General features: G+C 45.5%; 1 protein-coding gene across 3 annotated transcripts in view; it reads right to left on the reverse strand.

Moving 5' to 3' along the window:
- The window catches only part of IFNGR1 (interferon gamma receptor 1), an 89,742-nt gene that overhangs the window by 23,957 nt on the left and 46,706 nt on the right, over window positions 1–19,079 (reverse strand). For 2 of the 3 annotated variants that reach the window (XM_040350512.1, XM_040350510.1), the window contains exons 2-4: window positions 13,719–13,833; window positions 8,790–8,962; window positions 1,789–1,922 (exon numbers count right to left, since the gene is read on the reverse strand). In XM_040350512.1, the coding sequence (XP_040206446.1) occupies window positions 1,789–1,922; window positions 8,790–8,962; window positions 13,719–13,833 (422 nt within the window). The remainder of the gene's footprint in view (window positions 1–1,788; window positions 1,923–8,789; window positions 8,963–13,718; window positions 13,834–19,079) is intronic. The other variant, XM_040350511.1, reaches the window with a different exon arrangement.

Consider the following 19,079-nt stretch of genomic DNA (forward strand, 5'->3'; position numbering starts at 1 on the left):
CTTACGCTGTGTGCATCAATAGAAACACAGAGCCCCGTAGCATTGGAAGGCAGTCTCCTTATCCTACCCCCTCCAAGCTAGAAGACTGACTCAACTGAACACAGTTCACAGTTAACTTTTGTGAAGATCAAAGGTTCAGGGAAGAAGCACTGAGACAGCAAGAGGCAGCAGCATTGAAAGTTGTAGATTACAAGAGCTGTGGGATAAGAATTTTAACAAATAGTTTACTGGGAAATGTCTATTTTATTGTGCTTAATGCACTAAGCTAAAAAATGCTAATGAGTTTAATACTACTTTCAAACAAAACATTTCCAGTATACGTTTTTTCTCATTTACTCAGATATACTGTATATGAAATATAATGCTGCATAACCTCAGTCAATCTTGGTTAATCTAGAGACATGGCTAAATATAGCTACCATAGTTACCGCTGTTACATTTTAAACATCAGGAATAGGATTGTTCAAGCTATCCCCAGAAATAAAGCATTTTGTATACACTATATTACTAAAAGTTTTGGGACGCCTGCATTTACACGCACATGAACTTTAACTACTTGCTGCCGGCCGTACGACTTTGTACAGCCGCAGTGTGGATCCAAATTGCCTCCAGCCACTGGGAGCGCGTGAGCGCCGGCGGCACGGGCGTGTCCACTGAGATGCCGATGCGCGTGCCTGGCGGCCGCGATGTCCGCCAGGCTCCCGCGATTGGCGGTTACACCGACAAGGACGTGGATCTGTGTGTGTAAACACAGAAATCCAACTCCTGTCAGGGAGAGAGGAGACCGATGCTGTGTCCCTTGTACATAGGGACACAGATCGGTCACCTCCCCCAGTCAGTCCCCTTCCCCCACAGTTAGAAACACTATGCAGGGTACACATTTAACCCCTTCCTCATCCCCTAGTGTTAACCCCTTTAATGCCAGTCACATTTATACAGTAATTAGTGCATATGTATAGCACTGATCGCAGTATAAATGTGAATGGTGCCAAAAAAGTGTCAAAAGTGTCCGATGTGTCCTCCATAATGTCGCAGTCCCAATAAAAATCGCAGATTGCCGCCATTACTATTAAAAAAAAAAATAATAAAAAATAATAATTCTGTCCCCTATTTTGTAGGCGCTATAACTTTTGCGCAAACCAGTCGCTTATTGTGATTTTTTTATTTACCAAAAATATGTAGAAGAATACGTATCGGCCTAGACTGAGAACATTTTTTTTTTTTTTATAATTGGGCTATTTATTATAGCAACAAGAAAAAAATATTGATTTTTTTTTCAAAATTGTCACACTTTTTTTTTGTTTATAACGCAAAAAATAAAAACCGCAGAGGTGATCAAATACCACCAAAAGAAAGCTCTACTTGTGGGGAAAAAAGGATGTCAATTTTGTTTGGGAGCCCCATCGCACGACTGCGCAATTGTCAGTTAAAGCGACGCAGTGCCGGAAACTGAAATTTCACCTGGGCAGGAGGGGGGTATATGTGCCCAATAAGCAAGTGGTTAATAGCGTCTTAGTCCGTATGGTTCAATATGTAGTTGGCCCACCCTTTGCAGCTATAACAGATTCAACTCTTCTGGGAAGGATATCCACAAGGTTTAGGAGAGTGTCTATGAAAATTTTGACCATTCTTCCAGAAGCGCATTTGGTGTTAAACGCTAATCTAACCTCAAACTATACTATTACAATGAATATTGTTATTTTTGTATTGTTCTATTGTCTAAATGTTGCAGCCATCCTTATTGCAAACAGCATTCTCACATCAAAAAAAGAAAATATAATGGCCTACCTTACTTTCATTTCCATAGTATACTTTATAGTATAGTTCTATTTCATGAATAGAGGGTACTTTCGGGTGAGTAATCTCAATCTCAACGATCTCTTCTCTCTTGAGTACTTTTAACTCTGGAGGACCAATAATTCCTAAAAAAAGACAACATTATAATAACCGTATTCAAAGTAGACACCATATGTAGTACATGGGGTTCCTACCCACTAGAAGCAACTATGTTAGTGTATGTAAATTCAACATTTCATATTCCTGATATGTGCCTGCTGTACTATGTACTTGTATGAAAAAAAAATAAAAAATAAAAAAAATAACCTGTTCTCTTTGTATTGCTTCCTTTGGGTTGTCCTTAGGGTTATCCCGATACCGATACTAGTATCGGTATCGGGACCGATACCAAGCATTTGTGCGAGTACTTGTACTTGCACAAATGCTCCTAATGCTCCTGATGCCAGATTCGATACCTGGAACCGGAAGTCGGTGGACGGAAAGAGGGCGGAGATCGGTCTGGCAGCAGTGGATCAGAGTGCAGTGGGTAAGTTAGCCAGGGCAGGGGTGCAGGGCTCCGTCGCATATTCCGGTGTACCACATTCGGTACAGGAAGTGACGTTCCGTGTCCCTGTCGGAAGGGTAAATATCACAAAGGCCATCTTGGTAAACCCTGCACTTGGCTGCAGTAAGCCAGCAGAAGACATCTTGTTACACCCAGCCCATATAGTTCGGGCTGGGTGTAACAAGATGTCCACTGCTGGCTTACTGCAGCCAATTGCAAGGTGTACCAATATGGGCATCGCAGCGTACTTACTAGAAGTTATGCCAAATAGCATTGCAAAATCCTTCCTCTCCTCTCCTCTCATCATTCATGTCATTTATTATGCAATTGCCAATCAGTGCCGCATTTCAGTGCCTGCCCATAAGTGACATCAGTTCCATCTATCAGTGCCGCCTTTCAGTGCCATCCATCAGTGCCCATAAGTGCCATCCATCTGTCAGTGTCAATCTATCAGTGCCCATCAGTCCCATCTGTCAGTGCCACCTATCAGCGCCCATTAGTCAAATGATCACATGACATAAAAAAAAAAACTATAGGTAATCGGTATCGGCGAGTACTTGAAAAAAGTATCGGTACTTGGTCTTTAAAAAGTGGTATCGGGACAACCCTAGTGTGAATACCTAGCGTTCATGCCAGTCCCTTTGCTTCCTTAATAAAAACTGACCTCTCCAACTCTCTATGCAGCTGAGAACAGAGGGAAAGTGATCACTTCTAATAAAAAGGGGGGAAAAGATATTTACAATGTATATACATGTGTTGCCTTTCATTTCTGTTTTAAACTGACTCTGTTATTTTACAAAATAAGGGTTTACAATCACTTTAACCCTAACCTGATTGAAAGTTATACTAAAGTTACCATGGCTACCTTTGATCATTTCCATCACGGCAAGTAATAACCCAGGTAGCCCTATTTTTACACCCTCTGCAGCCTTTTGGTATGCTTTGTTGCCACATTTGTGGTATTAAGGAGCAGAGCCTTCACTTTATCTGTGAGAAAAAGTGCAGTCTCAATAGAGAAAATCTGTCAATTAAAATAGACAAAAATTCACACAGTATTTTATTTGAATGTCCATATATTTAAAAGTAGGAACAAGTAACCTCTAGTCAGAAGCGTAACTAGAACCTTCAGGGCCCCCGATGCAAGAAACCATAAGGGGCCCCTGACCCGTAGTATGATGGGGGAGGGTATTGTGACAGGAGAGGGCAGTGTGATGGGGCAATATGATGGGGTAAGTGTGACAGGAGGGGGCAGTATGACGGGGTATTGTGACAGGTGGGTAGTGTGACAGGAAAAGGGTATCTGGGAAGTGTGACCGGAGGGGGGCAGCGTGACAAGAAGTGGCAGTATGACAGGAGGGGGCAGTATGACGGGGGATATTGTGACAAGAGGGGGGCAGTGTGAGAGGAGAAGGGTACCTGGGAAGTATGAAAGGAGGGTGGCAGTGTGATTAGAGGGGTCAGTGTAACGAGGGAGCACTGTGAAAGGAGGGGGCAGTATGATGGGGGTAGTGTCACAGTGTAAACAGGAAGAGCCGTTGATCGGCTCTTCCTCACTCGCGTCTGACACTCGTTTATCAGCGCAGCCCCCCCCCTCGGATGCCCACACTGGACCACCAGGGAAGCAATGCCATCAGTGCCACCCCTTTAGTGCCCATTAATGCCCAGTGCCCACCTATGCCACCCATAAGTACCCATCAGTGCCAACCATAAGTGCCGCCCATGAGTGCCGCCTATGAGTGCCCATCAGTGCAGCATACCAGCGCCGCCTATCAGTGTCCATCAGTGCCTCCGTAATCGAAGAAGAAAACTTACCTATTTACAAAAAAAATTACATAAAAAAAAAAAAACTTTGGGCCAGATCCACAAAGCAGATGCGCTGACTTAACTCGAGATCCGCGGCGTAATTGAAATTTACACGGCGCGTATATTTGCGCCTGATCCTCAAAACGATATACGCCTTAAAATCATGGTTTTCCGTCCTACCTAAAAAAAACTGTTTTGATAGGCAAAGATGCAAATGAGGGAGATAGGGCGATCCACAAAATTAAGTGTGTGCGCCGTAGATTACGCCCTGTGCGCTTCTGTTAGTTTCAATGTGTAAATTTACACTTTATAAAAGCAGCCCTAATTTTACACATGCCGTGTAAAGGTCAGCTAAAGCAACACCATTAAGGAAGATCTGAGCACACACACTTGCTGGACTACAATCTGTATGCCAACATGCCAGGGGCATCCATGCGCATAGCTAGACTAGTGACTTCAGTGACCGAGGGTACCCCCTTTTCTGAGGGAACAGCAGCCAGGAGACGCCTCGCAGAATGCATCTTTGCACAGTAAACACACACATTAATTATGTCACAATGATTATGCATAAATGCACACCACTGTGGTCCCTAGCACAGACATATCACATGCACATCTAATTGGATTAGATCCAAGTACCCCCCCCCCCCATTGGTACTTGGGAGCAGTAACACCACGCCACGGCTCCAATTCTGTTACTGTGCATTCATACACCATTCAGGGACCTGGGATCACTTCTCCCTGGTCCTGGGGATCCCTTCTCCACCAAAACTGAGGGTGACACCCTTATTTTATCAGGAATGCCACCCCCCCACATTCACACATCATTCACACACATAAACCAAATCATAAGTACAGTATACCAAACAAAATCATAAAAATATAAAAAAAAATAAAAAAAATTAAAAATCAAAAGTACCCCTGCAAATTCTTAACGGCGGCGAGTGCTCCGTCTGGGCTGCCCACGGGCACGGCCACAGCCAACTGGAGGATCTTCATGGGGGGGGTGTTAGCAGGGAAGGGAGTATCTTCATGGGGGGGTGGGTGAGCATGGGAAGGAGGAGACTCCCCTGGTGTCTGTCCTCCTGCTGGCCTGCCCTCCAAGGCCACTGCTATCCTGTTCAGACAGACAGTGATGGCAGCCGTATTGGCCTGGCCAGCCCGGGTATTGTCCTGGATAGGCCGGGTATTGTCCTGCACAGCCTGGGTCAGGGTAGTCACCTCCTGGGCCACGCCTGTTGTGGCGGTCTTCAGGTCCCACAAACATGTGATGACCGCCAATGAGTTTGTGGCCCCATCACCGAGTGACTCCTTCATTGCACCCAGGCTGTGCTCCATCTGGGTCAGAGTGACTTTTATCTGACCCAGAGTGCGGGTCTGCCGGGCATTGTCCTTCTGCAGACTGGCCGGCAGACGCTCGGCCACCCCCCTGGTCTCCTGGGTCGCCATCCTGCCTGCCCCTGAGGCTTGTGGCCTGGGAGGAGGAGGGGAGAGAGTGACCCTTGTGGGTTGCAGCCTGTTGGGGGAGGAGTGGGAGGGGCTACCCCTGATGGTGGCCTGACTGCTGCCAGCCTCTGGGTTAGCCTCAAGGGTATCCTCAAAGGTCATCATATCAGAGGCCAAAAGGACTTCCCGGCCAATTTGAAGATCTTCTTCCTCCACCCCCTCATCCTCCTCCCCCTCATCCTCCTCCCCCTCAACCTCCTCATGAGGGGAGGTTTGGCCACTCCCCTCCCCTGGGGAATCCTGCCCTTCTTGGGACTCATCAGCAGCCTCTTGTCCTTGGGGTGGTGCAGCAGCCTGGCCTGATGGCCCAGCAACCTCCTGGTCATCTGTGGAGGACACAAAACAATCACAGGTTTGAGGATCCACACACTTGGCACATCTTCCCTTCCCCCACCCACACATGCTAATCACCAGATAGAAAAACCCAAAACTTACCTGTCCTCACAGGAGAACCTGTTTGATAGCCACGTAGGCCCACCACCTGCTCTGGCTGGAAACACCGGGCCACTGCCCATTCCTCCTCACTCAGACGGATGGGGCAGGGTCCCCCTCCTCCAGTGCCCCTGGCATGGGCATTGATCTTAGCCACCTTGTTCCGGACCACGCTCTTTAGATCGTTGATCTTTTTTTGGATGCCAGCGGGGGTCCTCGTCTCCCCCCCCCCCCCCCCCCGCCGCATTGATCTGATCTGTGATCTTCTTTAGAATCGCCTTCCTTTGGGCTGGGGAGGTGTTCCGGCTATCAGGCCCATGTAAATAGCGCCCATATCGGACGATGGACCTAGCAAGGATTTGCTTCTCAACCTGATTAAAATTGAGCTTCCTGCACTTGGGTGCCATCACAGACACCACTCAGCAACCAGAAGAAACTCACAGGACAACTCACAGAAGAAACACACAAAAAGCAAAACACACAAGCAGACAGCTACTACAAATTCAAAAACAAACACGCAAAAAACAAACAGAAAATACAATCAGAAAAAAATAAAAAAAAAACACTCAGAAAAAAACAAACAGAAAATACACTTAGCAGAAACAAACACCAACTACTATCTAATACTCCTCCAAAACTTCTCTATCACACACAACTCACCAACAAACACCGACAAACATTCAGAGCAGAAGCAACTTGCTCTAGGAAGGGTAACACAGGGAAATACTTTTGCAAGGGAAGTGTGTTTGACTGGGGCTATTTATACATAGGCCGATCCTCAAACTAAGTACGCTTGGACTTTTACCCATCTCACTGATTGCGCCAAGCAAAGTTCTGCACATGCCAGTGAGAAGCAGATTCGTGCGCGCATGCGCAGTACGGCCAGCCCTTCATTTGCATGGGGTCACGGCTCATTACAATGAAGCACGCCCACTTCCTTCCCACTTGCAAAAACCCTGCCTTACGCCTTGGGATTTAAGTTACGCAAGCGCAACTTTGTGCGCAAATGCGCTGTGGATATGGCAATTACGACACCAACTTAGGGCGCCGTAACTTAAATGACTTAAGTTTTGAGTAACTTAATTTGCGGCGCTGGCTGTGGATCTGGCCCTTTATTTTTTTCAAAATTTTCGGCCTTTTTTTAGTTGTTGCGCAAAAAATAAAAATCGCAGAGGTGATCAAATACCACCAAAAGAAAGCTCTATTTGTGGGAACAAAATGATAAAAAAAATGTTTGGGTACAGTGTAGTATGACCGCGCAATTGTCATTCAAAGTGCGACAGCGCTGAAAGCTGAAAATTGGCTTGGGCAAAAAATAATAAAAAATAAAATCAATTTCCCCTTTAAGACCAATGGGCGGAAGTGACGTTTGACGTCGCTTCTGCCCACCATCCGATGGTATGGAGCCGAGTGGGGGCCATCTTTCCCTCACTCGGCTCCAGGCTACTGAGGGGAGAGGAAGCGATCGGCTCCGATAAGCGGCGGAGACCCCTGATAAAAGTGATCACTTTTATCTGAAAGAGGACAGTTCACCGCCATCTGCTGCCATAACCCCGGTATTCTACGTCAAAGTAGTGGTTAAATAATATGTAAATCCAACATTTTATATTGCTGATTTGTGCCTGCTGTACCATGTACTTGTATGAAAAACTATCATGTTCTCTTTGTATTACTTCCTTTCCTATTAAAAGCTGACCACACTAAGCATGACAGCACAGCATGGTCAGCAGTTCTCTAGCTGTGCTGAGAACCTATCCTCTTCTCCGCCAATGATCAGACTTGTGCTGTCCCCCCCCGCACAGCCACACACTGTGGAGTTCCATGTACCGCTGTTTCTCCTTCCATAGCTCTCTGAGCTCTTAATGTAGCTGAGTTTAGAAGGGTATGCGACCAAGGTGTTTATAATGTTTTTTTAAATCTATACACAAATGTTTTGCCTTCCATGTCTATTTTAATCTGAATGGGTTGGTTTACAAAGCGAGGGTTCACATATTTATCTTAGTTATCCCAGATATTGAAGTGTACAGAGAATACAGACATAGAACTGATCATACAATTTTAAAGTGGATGTAAACCCCCAGATTTTTGTTTTTTTTAAAGCTTGTACCTGATTCAGCATAGGATTTCATGTCATCAGTGCCCAGTCTTGCCAAGAAGTTTATCCAGCTCTAAGCAAAGGAATAACAGTCAGTTCTTCTCCCTTGCTGTGAATGACAGCTCATTTCCTTATCTCATGCACTAGCACTCTCTTAGCGTCTCACAGCTATTACTACAGCCTGTGTTATGTAGCACATGTGCAGGAGTCACAGGGGGCCGTGAGCGCGTTCTGCTTCCTTTGTGACGCTGTCTGGCCAAAGGGGAGTGTAGAGGTGGGCGGGTCTAATGACATCACGACTCCACCCACTTAGCTCTGGAGCATAGACCCGCCATGGATTTCAGAGATTTGCGGGGCTCAGTGTGCAGAAGGGGGTGATTTTTAAAAGGTAGGGATACATGCAGGAGGTACCCATACATATATCCATAAGATGACAATAGTTGAGAATCAGTTGAGTGGTGGGTTTACATCCACTTTAATATAAATAAGGATTCATTTGGTTAGATAAGAGCAGGCTGTCAAAATTCTAGTTTAAAACTAAAACTGAAGTAATGGAATATGAAAATATGAGAAGAGTATAAAACACATTTCAAAGGTTTGATAGTCACTTACCTACATTGCTTACACTGAACTCCACTTTTGCAGCGCTACTTATTTTAGATCCAACTAAGGCTTTAACTCTAACTTTATAGTTGTTTAGAGGATCTGAATCTATCTCATGGGTAAGGTCACAGTAGCGATGTGAAATATTCTGGCAAGTCTCAATACCTTTCCAATTCATGTCTCTGAAAAATAAGTTCAAAATAAAAGTGATTATTTTTTTATTTTTTATATAGTAGATATCATTTCTTTCTGAATCCATATTTTCTGAATATGGAATATGAAAAGGTGTAAGTATGGCGCTGTTCTGATTGTATCAAGGTGCTATAATTAAATATAATCCTGCTTGTTCCGAGTGTAATTTGTTATATATATATATATATATATATATATATACACACAGGGCTCAAAATTTCAAGTCCTGAGCTACTAGCCAGGCCTCAAGAGTTACTCGCCACCGGTTGCCCCACCTAATTCATACACTGCCCTGCGCCTAATTGCACCCGTAAACACGCCCTCGTAGATTATCTCATGGAATGACAATGTTTTATGCAGAATCAAGTTACAGAATTAAATATTACCAACAACAACTTTAACAAAATGGGACAGGGCACTGGGGGCAGACCAGAGGTACAGGGCACTGGGGGCAGACCAGAGGGACAGGGCACTGGGGGCAGACCAGAGGGACAGGGCACTAGAACTGGGTCTCTTCCCCATTCTCTTGCTGTCTCCTCTGCAACTCCCATCCATCCATCCTCTCTCTCCCTCTCCTATTCATCTCATCATCAGGAGCCTGTGTGTGCGGCTCCACGCTTGCATGTCCCCACTTCCCCCTTTTATTCAGGCTGGCAGAGAGGAGAGGAGCTGCAGCACAGCGGGAGGGAGTACAATCCAGCGCTGAGATCCACACAACTGCACAGCCATTGACACCATAGCACAGCGCACACTGACAGCGCACAGCACACACTGAGACCAGTCTGTTCACAGTGCTCAGGCTAAACTTACATAGAGCACAAGGAGAAGAAAACTGCACAAACTAGAAGGCTGCCGCTCTCATGTCAGGGCAACTTTCAGTGAGCGCTGCACCGGAGTGGTAATTTTTGCAATCCTCCACCTCACTCATTACTTTCTGCTCTCCAGCTACATTGGTCTGGGCCCGGGGGAGGGGGGCAGGCTCAGAGAGGTCATACTGTTAGATCCCATGGCTTAATGAGAATTGTAAGGAGAGCACCTGTGTACTGCTCTGCCTGTGCGCGGCTCACCAGACTACTTTTCCCGAGCATGCACCTTTCCTCTTCGGCCGCCAATCTCATCGGGACTCTAAGTGTAGGCACAGATTGGAGGGAGATTGGTCATGTAGCCCTGTCATCACTCGCCCCCAGCTTAAATCCACTCGCCAAATGCTAGTAGGCGAGTGAAAATTTTGAGGGCTGTATATATATATATATATATAGTCCTTATAAAGTGTTTTAACCCTCTTCTGGGAGTAGCCTTTATAATGTGCAAAAAAATATATATGTGAGGTGCTGATGGAGTGTAACACCCTCAAATGGGTGTTTACCTTTTTGGTGTGCACAAAATAAAATATATAAAAGTAGAACTCTGTTGTCCGCTGGGGCAAAGAAACATAGGAGGAGAGAAAGGAGAGCCCTTGCAGTGCAGAACCCCAAACATATCCGGAGCTGACTATCTTCCAGATTGCTACACAGTGGCAAATACTGAGGCCGAGCTATACCCCAGAAAACTCGGGTGAGTGCATATATAGAACAAGCACGGATAATCACGCACACCGCAAGGAAATTGAAACTAGCATCGGTTCACCAAGCACTGGACTTTATTTATGAGCACAAGTCACCATTTGTCACTAAATGTGTTACTTAGTTTACGCTTGTTTACTTACAAACTGGTTTCTTGAAGATATAATTCATGTAATCTATTGATATGTACTATAATGTGTCACATAAATTAAAGGGGTTGTAAAAGTAAAAAAAAAAATTCCCCAAAATAGCTTAATTTACCTTAGTGCAGTGCTCCTTCACTTACCTCATCCCTCCATTTTTCTTTTAAATGTCCTTTTTTATTCTGAGAAACCCTCACTTTCTGTTCTTCTGTCTGTAACTCCACACCGTAATGCGAGGCTTTCTCCCTGGTGTGGAGAAAGCCTCCACGGCCAGCGTAAATATGCACCCAAGATACGACGGCGTAGGAGACTTACGCCGTCGTAAGTCCTTTCTGAATCCCGGCCTATATATTACACACACACACATATATATCTATATATATATATATATATATATATATATATATATATATATATATATATATATATATATAATACACACACACATATATATTTATTTTTACATTTTTTACACTCGGAACAAGCAGGATTATATTATTTATTTATATATAGCACCTTGATATAATCAGAACAGCGCCACTCTTAAGCCTCGTACACACGATCAGTCCATCCGATGAGAACGGTCTGAAGGACTGATGGTCCGTCGCGCCCACACACCATCAGTTAAATAACCGATCGTGTCAGAACGCGGTGACGTAAAACACAACGACATGCTAAAAAAAATGAAGTTCAATGCTTCCAAGCATGCGTCAACTTGATTCTGAGCATGCCTGGATTTTTAACCGATGGTCGTGCCTACTAACGATCGGTTTTGACCTATCGGTTAGGAATCCATCGGTTAAATTTAAAGCAAGTTGGCTTTTTTTTAACCGATGGTTAAATAACCTATGGGGCCTACACACGATCGGTTTTGAAGGATGAAAACGGTCCATCAGACTGTTGTCCTCTGGTTAACCTATCGTGTGTACGAGGCCTTACACCTTTCATATTAATTTCTATACTCCACCTAAGTGTCAGTATTTTGTAGGGGCAGCAGTTCTTCTCTCCTGTTCAGCACTCTTCTTTTTTCCTTTGCACGGAATCACATACCCCTTTTATATCTAAAAATAAGAAGGCCTAGCATACAGAGGTAAAACAAAAAGTCACTGTTTGTTTAGTTACTATCAGCTGTCATTTAAAAGAGAAGGAAAAACCATCAAGTCCATATCACTTAACCACTTGACCTCGGGAAGATTTACCCCCTCCCATGAACAGGCCATTTTTTGCAATACGGCACTGCGCTATTTTAAATTATAATAGCGCGGTCATGCAACATTATACCCAAATAAAACGTATGTCCTTTTTTTATTTTTTGCGCTTTAAAAAAAAGACTGCCCATTTTGAAAAAAAAATAAAAACCTATGCAACATAAAATTAAAAAAATAGAAAAAAAATTTCTTCATAAATTTAGGCCAATACGTATTTTGATACATGTTTTTGGGGAAAAAAATCCAATAAGCGTAGATGATAGCATCTACAAACTGGGATATTTTTATTTTTTTAACTAGTAAAGGCGGCTTATCCTTATATGCTGAAACTGACCCTTTTTGAGGACCAGTGACACTAATACAGTGAGTGATCAGTGCTAAAAAATATGTCAGGCCGCGTACACACGGTCGGTCAAAACCGATGGAAACGGACTGAAGGACCGTTTCATCGGTCCAAACCGATGGTGTGTGGGCCCCATCGGTCAGTAATCCTTCGGTCAAAAATTTTAGAACTTGCTTTAAAATTGAACCGATGGACGCCTAACGGATAGGTCAAAACTGACGGTTAGTATGCAAAAACATTGGTTAAAAACCTGTGCATGCTCAGAATCAAGTCGACGCATGCTTGGAAGCATTGAACTTCATTTTTCTCAGCACGTCGTTGTGTTTTACGTCACCGCGTTGGACTCGTTTTTTAACTGATGGTGTGTAGGCACATCAGACCATCAGTCAGCTTCATCGGTTAACCAATGAGAACGGTCCTTCGGACTGATCGTGTGTACGCGGCCTCACTGTACTAATGACACTGGCTGGGAAGGTGTTTAACATCAGGGCGATCAAAAGGTTAATTGTATGCCTAGCCTGTATTTTATTTGACTGTGTTAGGTGCTTTTACTAGGGGAAGAGATGGAATTTATTCCCTGCTTTGCAAGGACACAAATTACATCCCTCCCCTTCTGTCAAAGAACAAAGGCAGGATGTAAACAAGGCAGATTGCTGCTCTGTCTCTCTGCCCAACGATTGGTAGGTGCTGGAGGTCATTGGGTACCGTGCATCCGCCAATCGGCTTCCGCTGTGTGTAATCACAGCAGAAGCGAGCCGACGGTGGCACGCGCCTCCTTCAGGGAAAGTTGGATCATGTGTATACTGTATATACGTGATCCGGCGCAGAGGTGCCGCACTGTAGCAATAAATCTGCTATACTGCAGACCTTAAGTGGTTAAAAGATCATAAAGGTCTGGGTGGATGGCAATAGAGACAAATGCATTTGCCACTATGGACAATAAAGGGAGCAAAAAAAATGAAGTTTACTGTTAACATATACTTTTGCCTTTCAGTAGGTATCACATGGCCAAGGATCTAGACCTTTAGGCAGGCCATCTTGGCTGGTTCCTGCTGAACCGGCCGGGTTTTGAACTGTGAATGGGCAGGCTGAATGTACAAAGTTGATCAACTTGGGTACAACACGCTGGGAGCAGGCAATGAAAGCAATGTCTGTGTTGATGGGTAAATTAAGCAAAAATTGGTTATAGGAAAAAAATTTGCTCCATATATGGCCAGCCTTAAACATGGCCAGCACAGAATGGCACATTCACCAGCATTGTTCCCAGGAAAGATAACTACTGCAGTAACTATTGAACAGTTGCAATCAACTGGAAAAAATCCAACCATGCCAACTCATTGGCTTTTTGAACCCAAAGTTGGTCAGCCAGTGATGCCAGTAAATTTTTATAGGGGAAATTATTTTAATCAATAATAGGTCTCCTAAAGGTCTTTGGACATCTTTATTTTGCAGTAAAAACAATTATATAATGGATAATTAACAATACTTACATGGGTTGACATATTTCCACAGAAAAATAAGGCTTAATTTCCATTCTATTGTAGTCCCAGTGGAAAGTTGTATTGAAATTATATGAATTAACCGTCAAGTTGAAAGGTTCTGGAACTGTAGAGAGAGGAAAAAAAGAACACAACAAATTCTCATTAGTAATGTATGTGTTTAAGCTTTAATGCACCATTATTTATGTGGTTTTGAAAGTGTATTATAATACTTTGGCTGCTTTCATACTGCTCTGTGGAAAAAACGCATTTTAATTTTTCCGCATTTTTTAAGCATTTACAGTGTGTTTTCTGTGTGCCCTGCAACCGTGAAACATGGACTTCTGACAAAAAACCCACACCAAAAAATGCAACATGTTGCATTCTTAGGCCCAGATTCTCAAAGGAGATACGACGGCGTATCTGGAGATACGCTGTCGTATCTCCTTTGAGTCTCCGAGTCTGGGCGGTCGTATCTATGCGCCTGATTCTTAGAATCAGTTACGCATAGATTTCTATTAGATCCGACCGGCGTAAGTCTGTTACGCAGTCGGATCTTAACTGCATATTTACGCTGGCCGCTAGGGGCGTGTACGCTGATTTACGCCTAGAAATATGTAAATCAGCTAGATATGCGAATTCACGAACGTACACCCGGCCGACGCAGTACAGATACGCCTTTTACGTTAGGCTTTTCCTGGCGTAAAGTTACCCCTGCTATATGAGGCGTACATGCGGCGTACCAATGTTAAGTATGGACGTCGTTCCCGCGTCGAATTTTGAATATTTTACGTCGTTTGCGTAAGTCGTCCGTGAATGGGGCTGGACGTCATTTACGTTCACGTCGAAACCAATACGTCCTTGCGAAGTACTTTGAAGTAATGCACACTGGGATATTCCACGGACGGCGCATGCGCCGTTCGTGAAAAACATCAATCATGCCGGGTCACAAGTTATTTACATAAAACACGCCCCCCTGTTCCAAATTTGAATTAGGCGGGCTTACGCCGGCCTATTTACGCTACGCCGCCACAACTTACGAAGCAAGTGCTTTGAGAATACAGCACTTGCCCGTCTAAGTTTCAGAGGCGTAGTGTAAATAGGATACGCTACGCCGAACTACGAGAATCTGGCCCCTAATGTGTTTTTGCCTCATTTTCCATTAATTTCAATGGGCAGCTGTGTTTTTTGGTGCACTTTTGAAAACCGCATCAAGGATGCAGCACACCGGGCTTTTTAAAGTGTACAGCACCTGTGGTGTGCAGAGTTCCATAGGATTTAAAAGGATTGCGTTTTAGGCTGCTTTCATGCCAATGTGTTTTTGCTGCATTTTTACCTCTCTAAAGAATGTATTCGTGGGAAAGCAGCCTAAAGTGTAAACAATGTATCAAAAGTACCATGGTACTGTACTATGGTACAGAGAGGATGTCGATGGTGTATGGCAAAATAACAATTTAATATGGTAAACAGCTTATGCTGTGAAGATAGCACACTCATCAAACAAGGCTGCACAGATGGGCATAGATGGATCTAATTTTGTCATTTTAGCAGGGACCAATCATTTTGATTGGTGTGTGACCCACCTTGTTCAACAGAATTCCATCATTAGATCGACTGCTATCGAATGGACATGCTGGAAAGCTTTTGTTGATTAGAGGATGCAGTGTGTTGACAACAGCATCAGCTGCTGATCAGTGTTTTGACAGCAGCATTAGCCACTGTCAGACTACTTACTGTACAATGTCCTGGCTGAGAGGATTCCTCTATCCGCTTCACTAGTGTGCATAGAAGAATCCGGTAGTTTTTTTACCCCGTTCAGCTCGCAATACCTAGCTTTAGACCCCGTACACACAGTTTGATTGTTGTACGACCGAGCGTCTGATTTTTGTCAAAAGCATGTGTGCAGGATTTTGTCTAGCATAATAACTATCCGCAAATTGTTGTTTGACAAACACGAACGCAGTGACGTACTATGAGTGTATAAAGAGTTAATTTCTCAAGCGCCACCCTTTGGACCCCTTCTGCTAACCCTTCTGCTAACTCTCTGACGAAAAAGTCAAATCGGCTGTCGAAAGCACCATACTAACGATACAAAAATCAGCTCATCTTACAAATTTTCCCTTCTGATTTTTTGGCACGTGTATTCACACATATTCATACCAGGGCCAACAAGCCTGCGGACAAGTCTTCTTCTGCATGAAGGTCTGCCCCCGCCCGTATCTCGGGTGGGTGGCCGGCTTCGCGAATTCACGGCTCGGTGGAGGTCTCTTCTTTCCAAACGATGGGTTTACGAAGTAGTTTCCTCGGGGTACAAGATAGAGTTTCTTTCTTGTCCACCAAACTGATTTTTTCCTTCCAACCTCCAGCTTCCTCCGCGCCGGGTGGCCCTGTCAGGGGCTGTTCAGGACATGCTGGTCAGGGGAGTGATTGTACTAGTTCCCTCAGCGGAACGGCTCCAGTCTGTTTGTAGTCCCCAAGAAGGACGGGGTCCATCCAATCCTGGACCTCAATTGTTTTGCCAAAGTGCAAAAGTTCAGGATGGAGTCGATTCGCTCGGTAGTGGCGGCTCTCCATCAGGGGGATTTTCTGGCGTCCTTGCATATCAAGGACGCGTACCTGCATATCCCCATATGCGTAAAACACCAGAGATTTCTGCTTTTTGCGGTCGGAGAGGACCATTTTCAATTTGTGGCCCTCCCGTTCGGCCTGGCCTTGGCACCACAGGTTTTCACCAAGGTGCTCGGTCCGATTCTGGCCCTGCTGAGGCAGCGTGGGATAACTATCGTGGGATACCTGGATGACCTTCTCAAGCTCAGAGTTAGAAGAGGACGTGTCTATCACCTGTCAGGCCCTCCGAGAGTTCGGTTGGCTATTGAATGTCCAAAAGTCGGTTCTGGTACCGTCTCAATGGTTGGAATACCTGGGGTTGGTCCTGGATTCCTCAGAGGCAAGGGTTTTTCTCCCAATGGAGAAATTACAGACGCTGCAATCTGCGGTGCAGCGGTTGGCGACCCAGGAGTGGTCATCGCTTCGCTTTTGCATGCAAGTTCTGGGTCTGATGGTGGCCTCGTTCGAGGCAGTTCCGTATGCTCAATTCCACACTCGAGTGTTACAGAAAGAGATTCTGTCACGTTGGGACAAGCTCCCCTCGTCTCTGGATTACCAGATTCGGGTGAATCGCCTGGTCAGGTCCTCCCTAGTGTGGGGGCTGACATCTCCGGTACTTCGGACCGGAAAATTGTTTCTGCCGGGCCATTGGACAGTGGTCACAACGGATGCCAGCCTCTCCGGCTGGGGGGGTGTCTGGGGTGTCCAGTCAGCCCAGGGGCGCTGGACTCAGGAGGAGTCCCGCCTGCCGATCAATGTCCTGGAGCTCCGAGCAATCCGGCTGTGCCTCTCCAAGTGGTCTCGGGATCTGCAGGACCGACCAATCAGGATCCAGTTCGACAACGCCACGGCTGTGGTGTACGTCAATCATCAGGGGGGCACACAGAGCTTGGTCGCAGCGACGGAAGTCGCGCACATTCTCCGGTGGGCCGAAAGATACGTTCCGGCTCTGTCGGCAGTGTACATTCCGGGGGTGCAGAACTGGCAGGCCGACTACCTACGGCGTGCAGTGACGTCACCGCGTTCTCACGAGGAGGAAGGGCTCCTGTTTATGCCGGCCGGCATCTGTTTTTACACGCCTGTTTTAGCTTCATCGCTGTAAGTAGGTTTTATCTTTTAATAAATTTGTCGTTTGGACGTAATACACTATGTGAAGTTCTCTTCTTATATGACATGGTGATGAGTTTCCGGAAAAGCCTAAGAGGATTTGTCTGCGTCAAGTCTGTTCCATCCCTCCGTGGATATATGATTGTTATGATCTATGCTGCACATCTCATCCTGGCTTGTGGTTACACTCTGGATATCTGCTGAGACCATTATTAACATTGTTAATTGGTTTATTTCTGGTAAGCCTCAGTCTGTGTGGTGGTGGATCACTTTGTCATCAGTGCACCGGGTGCTGTCTGTTCCAGCTCTTCAGTGTTACATCGCATGGACTTTTACCATTGATATCTTCTCTGTGGTTTAAAAAGGACTTGAATGTTATATCATCAGGCTGGCGCAATATTTACTTTTTTCTACTTTTTTCTACTACCTAAGTCGCCAGACGCTAGACTAAGGAGAATGGTACGCGGACCTGGTGCGTCTGGTGGCAGACATCCCTTGGCGTCTACCCCTGAGAGAAGATCTTCTGTCGCAGGGTCCTATTTTTCACCCTGCTTTACAGTCGCTGGCTTTAACTGCGTGGCTGTTGAGAGCCAGGTGCTGAAGGACCAAGGCCTGTCGGACTCTGATTTCTACCATGCTACGTGCACGGAAGTCTACTTCGCGGAAGATTCACCATCGTACGTGGAAGGCCTACATCTCCATGTGTGAGGAGATGAGTTGGCACCCCTGTACATACGTGATGTCCCGGATTCTGCTGTTCTTACAGCGTGGAGTGGATCAGGCTCTCGCCTTAAGTACAGTTAAGGGTCAGATTTCGGCCTTGGCTGTTTACTTTCAGCGACCATTGGCGGCGCACTCCCTGGTGCGTATGTTTGTACAGGGGGTTCGGCATGTGGCCCCTCCTGTCCTCCACTACCTCCATGGGACTTGAACTTAGTCCTCTCGGTGTTTCAAGAGTCTCCGTTTGAGGACATTCGTAAGATTCCCTTGTTGACTCTGTCCCAGAAGGTGTTTTTTTTGGTGGCAATTACTTCGGTCAGGCGGGTTTCTGAACTGGCGGCCTTGTCTTGCAAGGCTCCTTTCTTGGTCATCCACAAGGACAAGGTGGTGCTGCGGCCGCAGCCGTCATTCCTTCCAAAGGTTGTTTCGGCTTTTCACATTAATGAGGACATTATTTTGCCATCCTTATGTCCTCGGCCGAAGAACCCGAAGGAGGCCACGTTGCATTCCTTGGACGTGGTTCGGGCCCTACGGGTGTACTTGTCTGCTACGGCTCCGTTTCAGAGGTCGGATTCACTGTTCGTGTCGGTGACTGGTCCTAAGAAAGTGAGTGAGTAACTTGTATAGCGCAACAAATGCGAACTAAATCGCCTCAAGGCGCTTCCCGTCCAGAGTCGTGCCGGTCCTTCCGAAGAGGTGAGTCTTTAGTTTTTTCCTAAAGGCCTGATGGTTTTCCTCCAAGCGGATGGTAGAGCATTCCAGAGCCGTGGTCCTTGGACCGAAAATCTACGTTCTCCCTTCGATTTGTAGCGGGATTTAGGAATTTGGAGAAGGTTTTGGTCGGTTGACTGGAGAACGCGCTTGGTGACGTAGGGTTTTATTTTCTCGCTTAAGTATTGGAGAGCGTTCACCTGTATACATTTGTGGGTGAGGCAGAGT

Source organism: Rana temporaria, chromosome 4 (genome assembly GCF_905171775.1).
Source record: "Rana temporaria chromosome 4, aRanTem1.1, whole genome shotgun sequence".
NCBI lineage: Eukaryota > Metazoa > Chordata > Amphibia > Anura > Ranidae > Rana > Rana temporaria.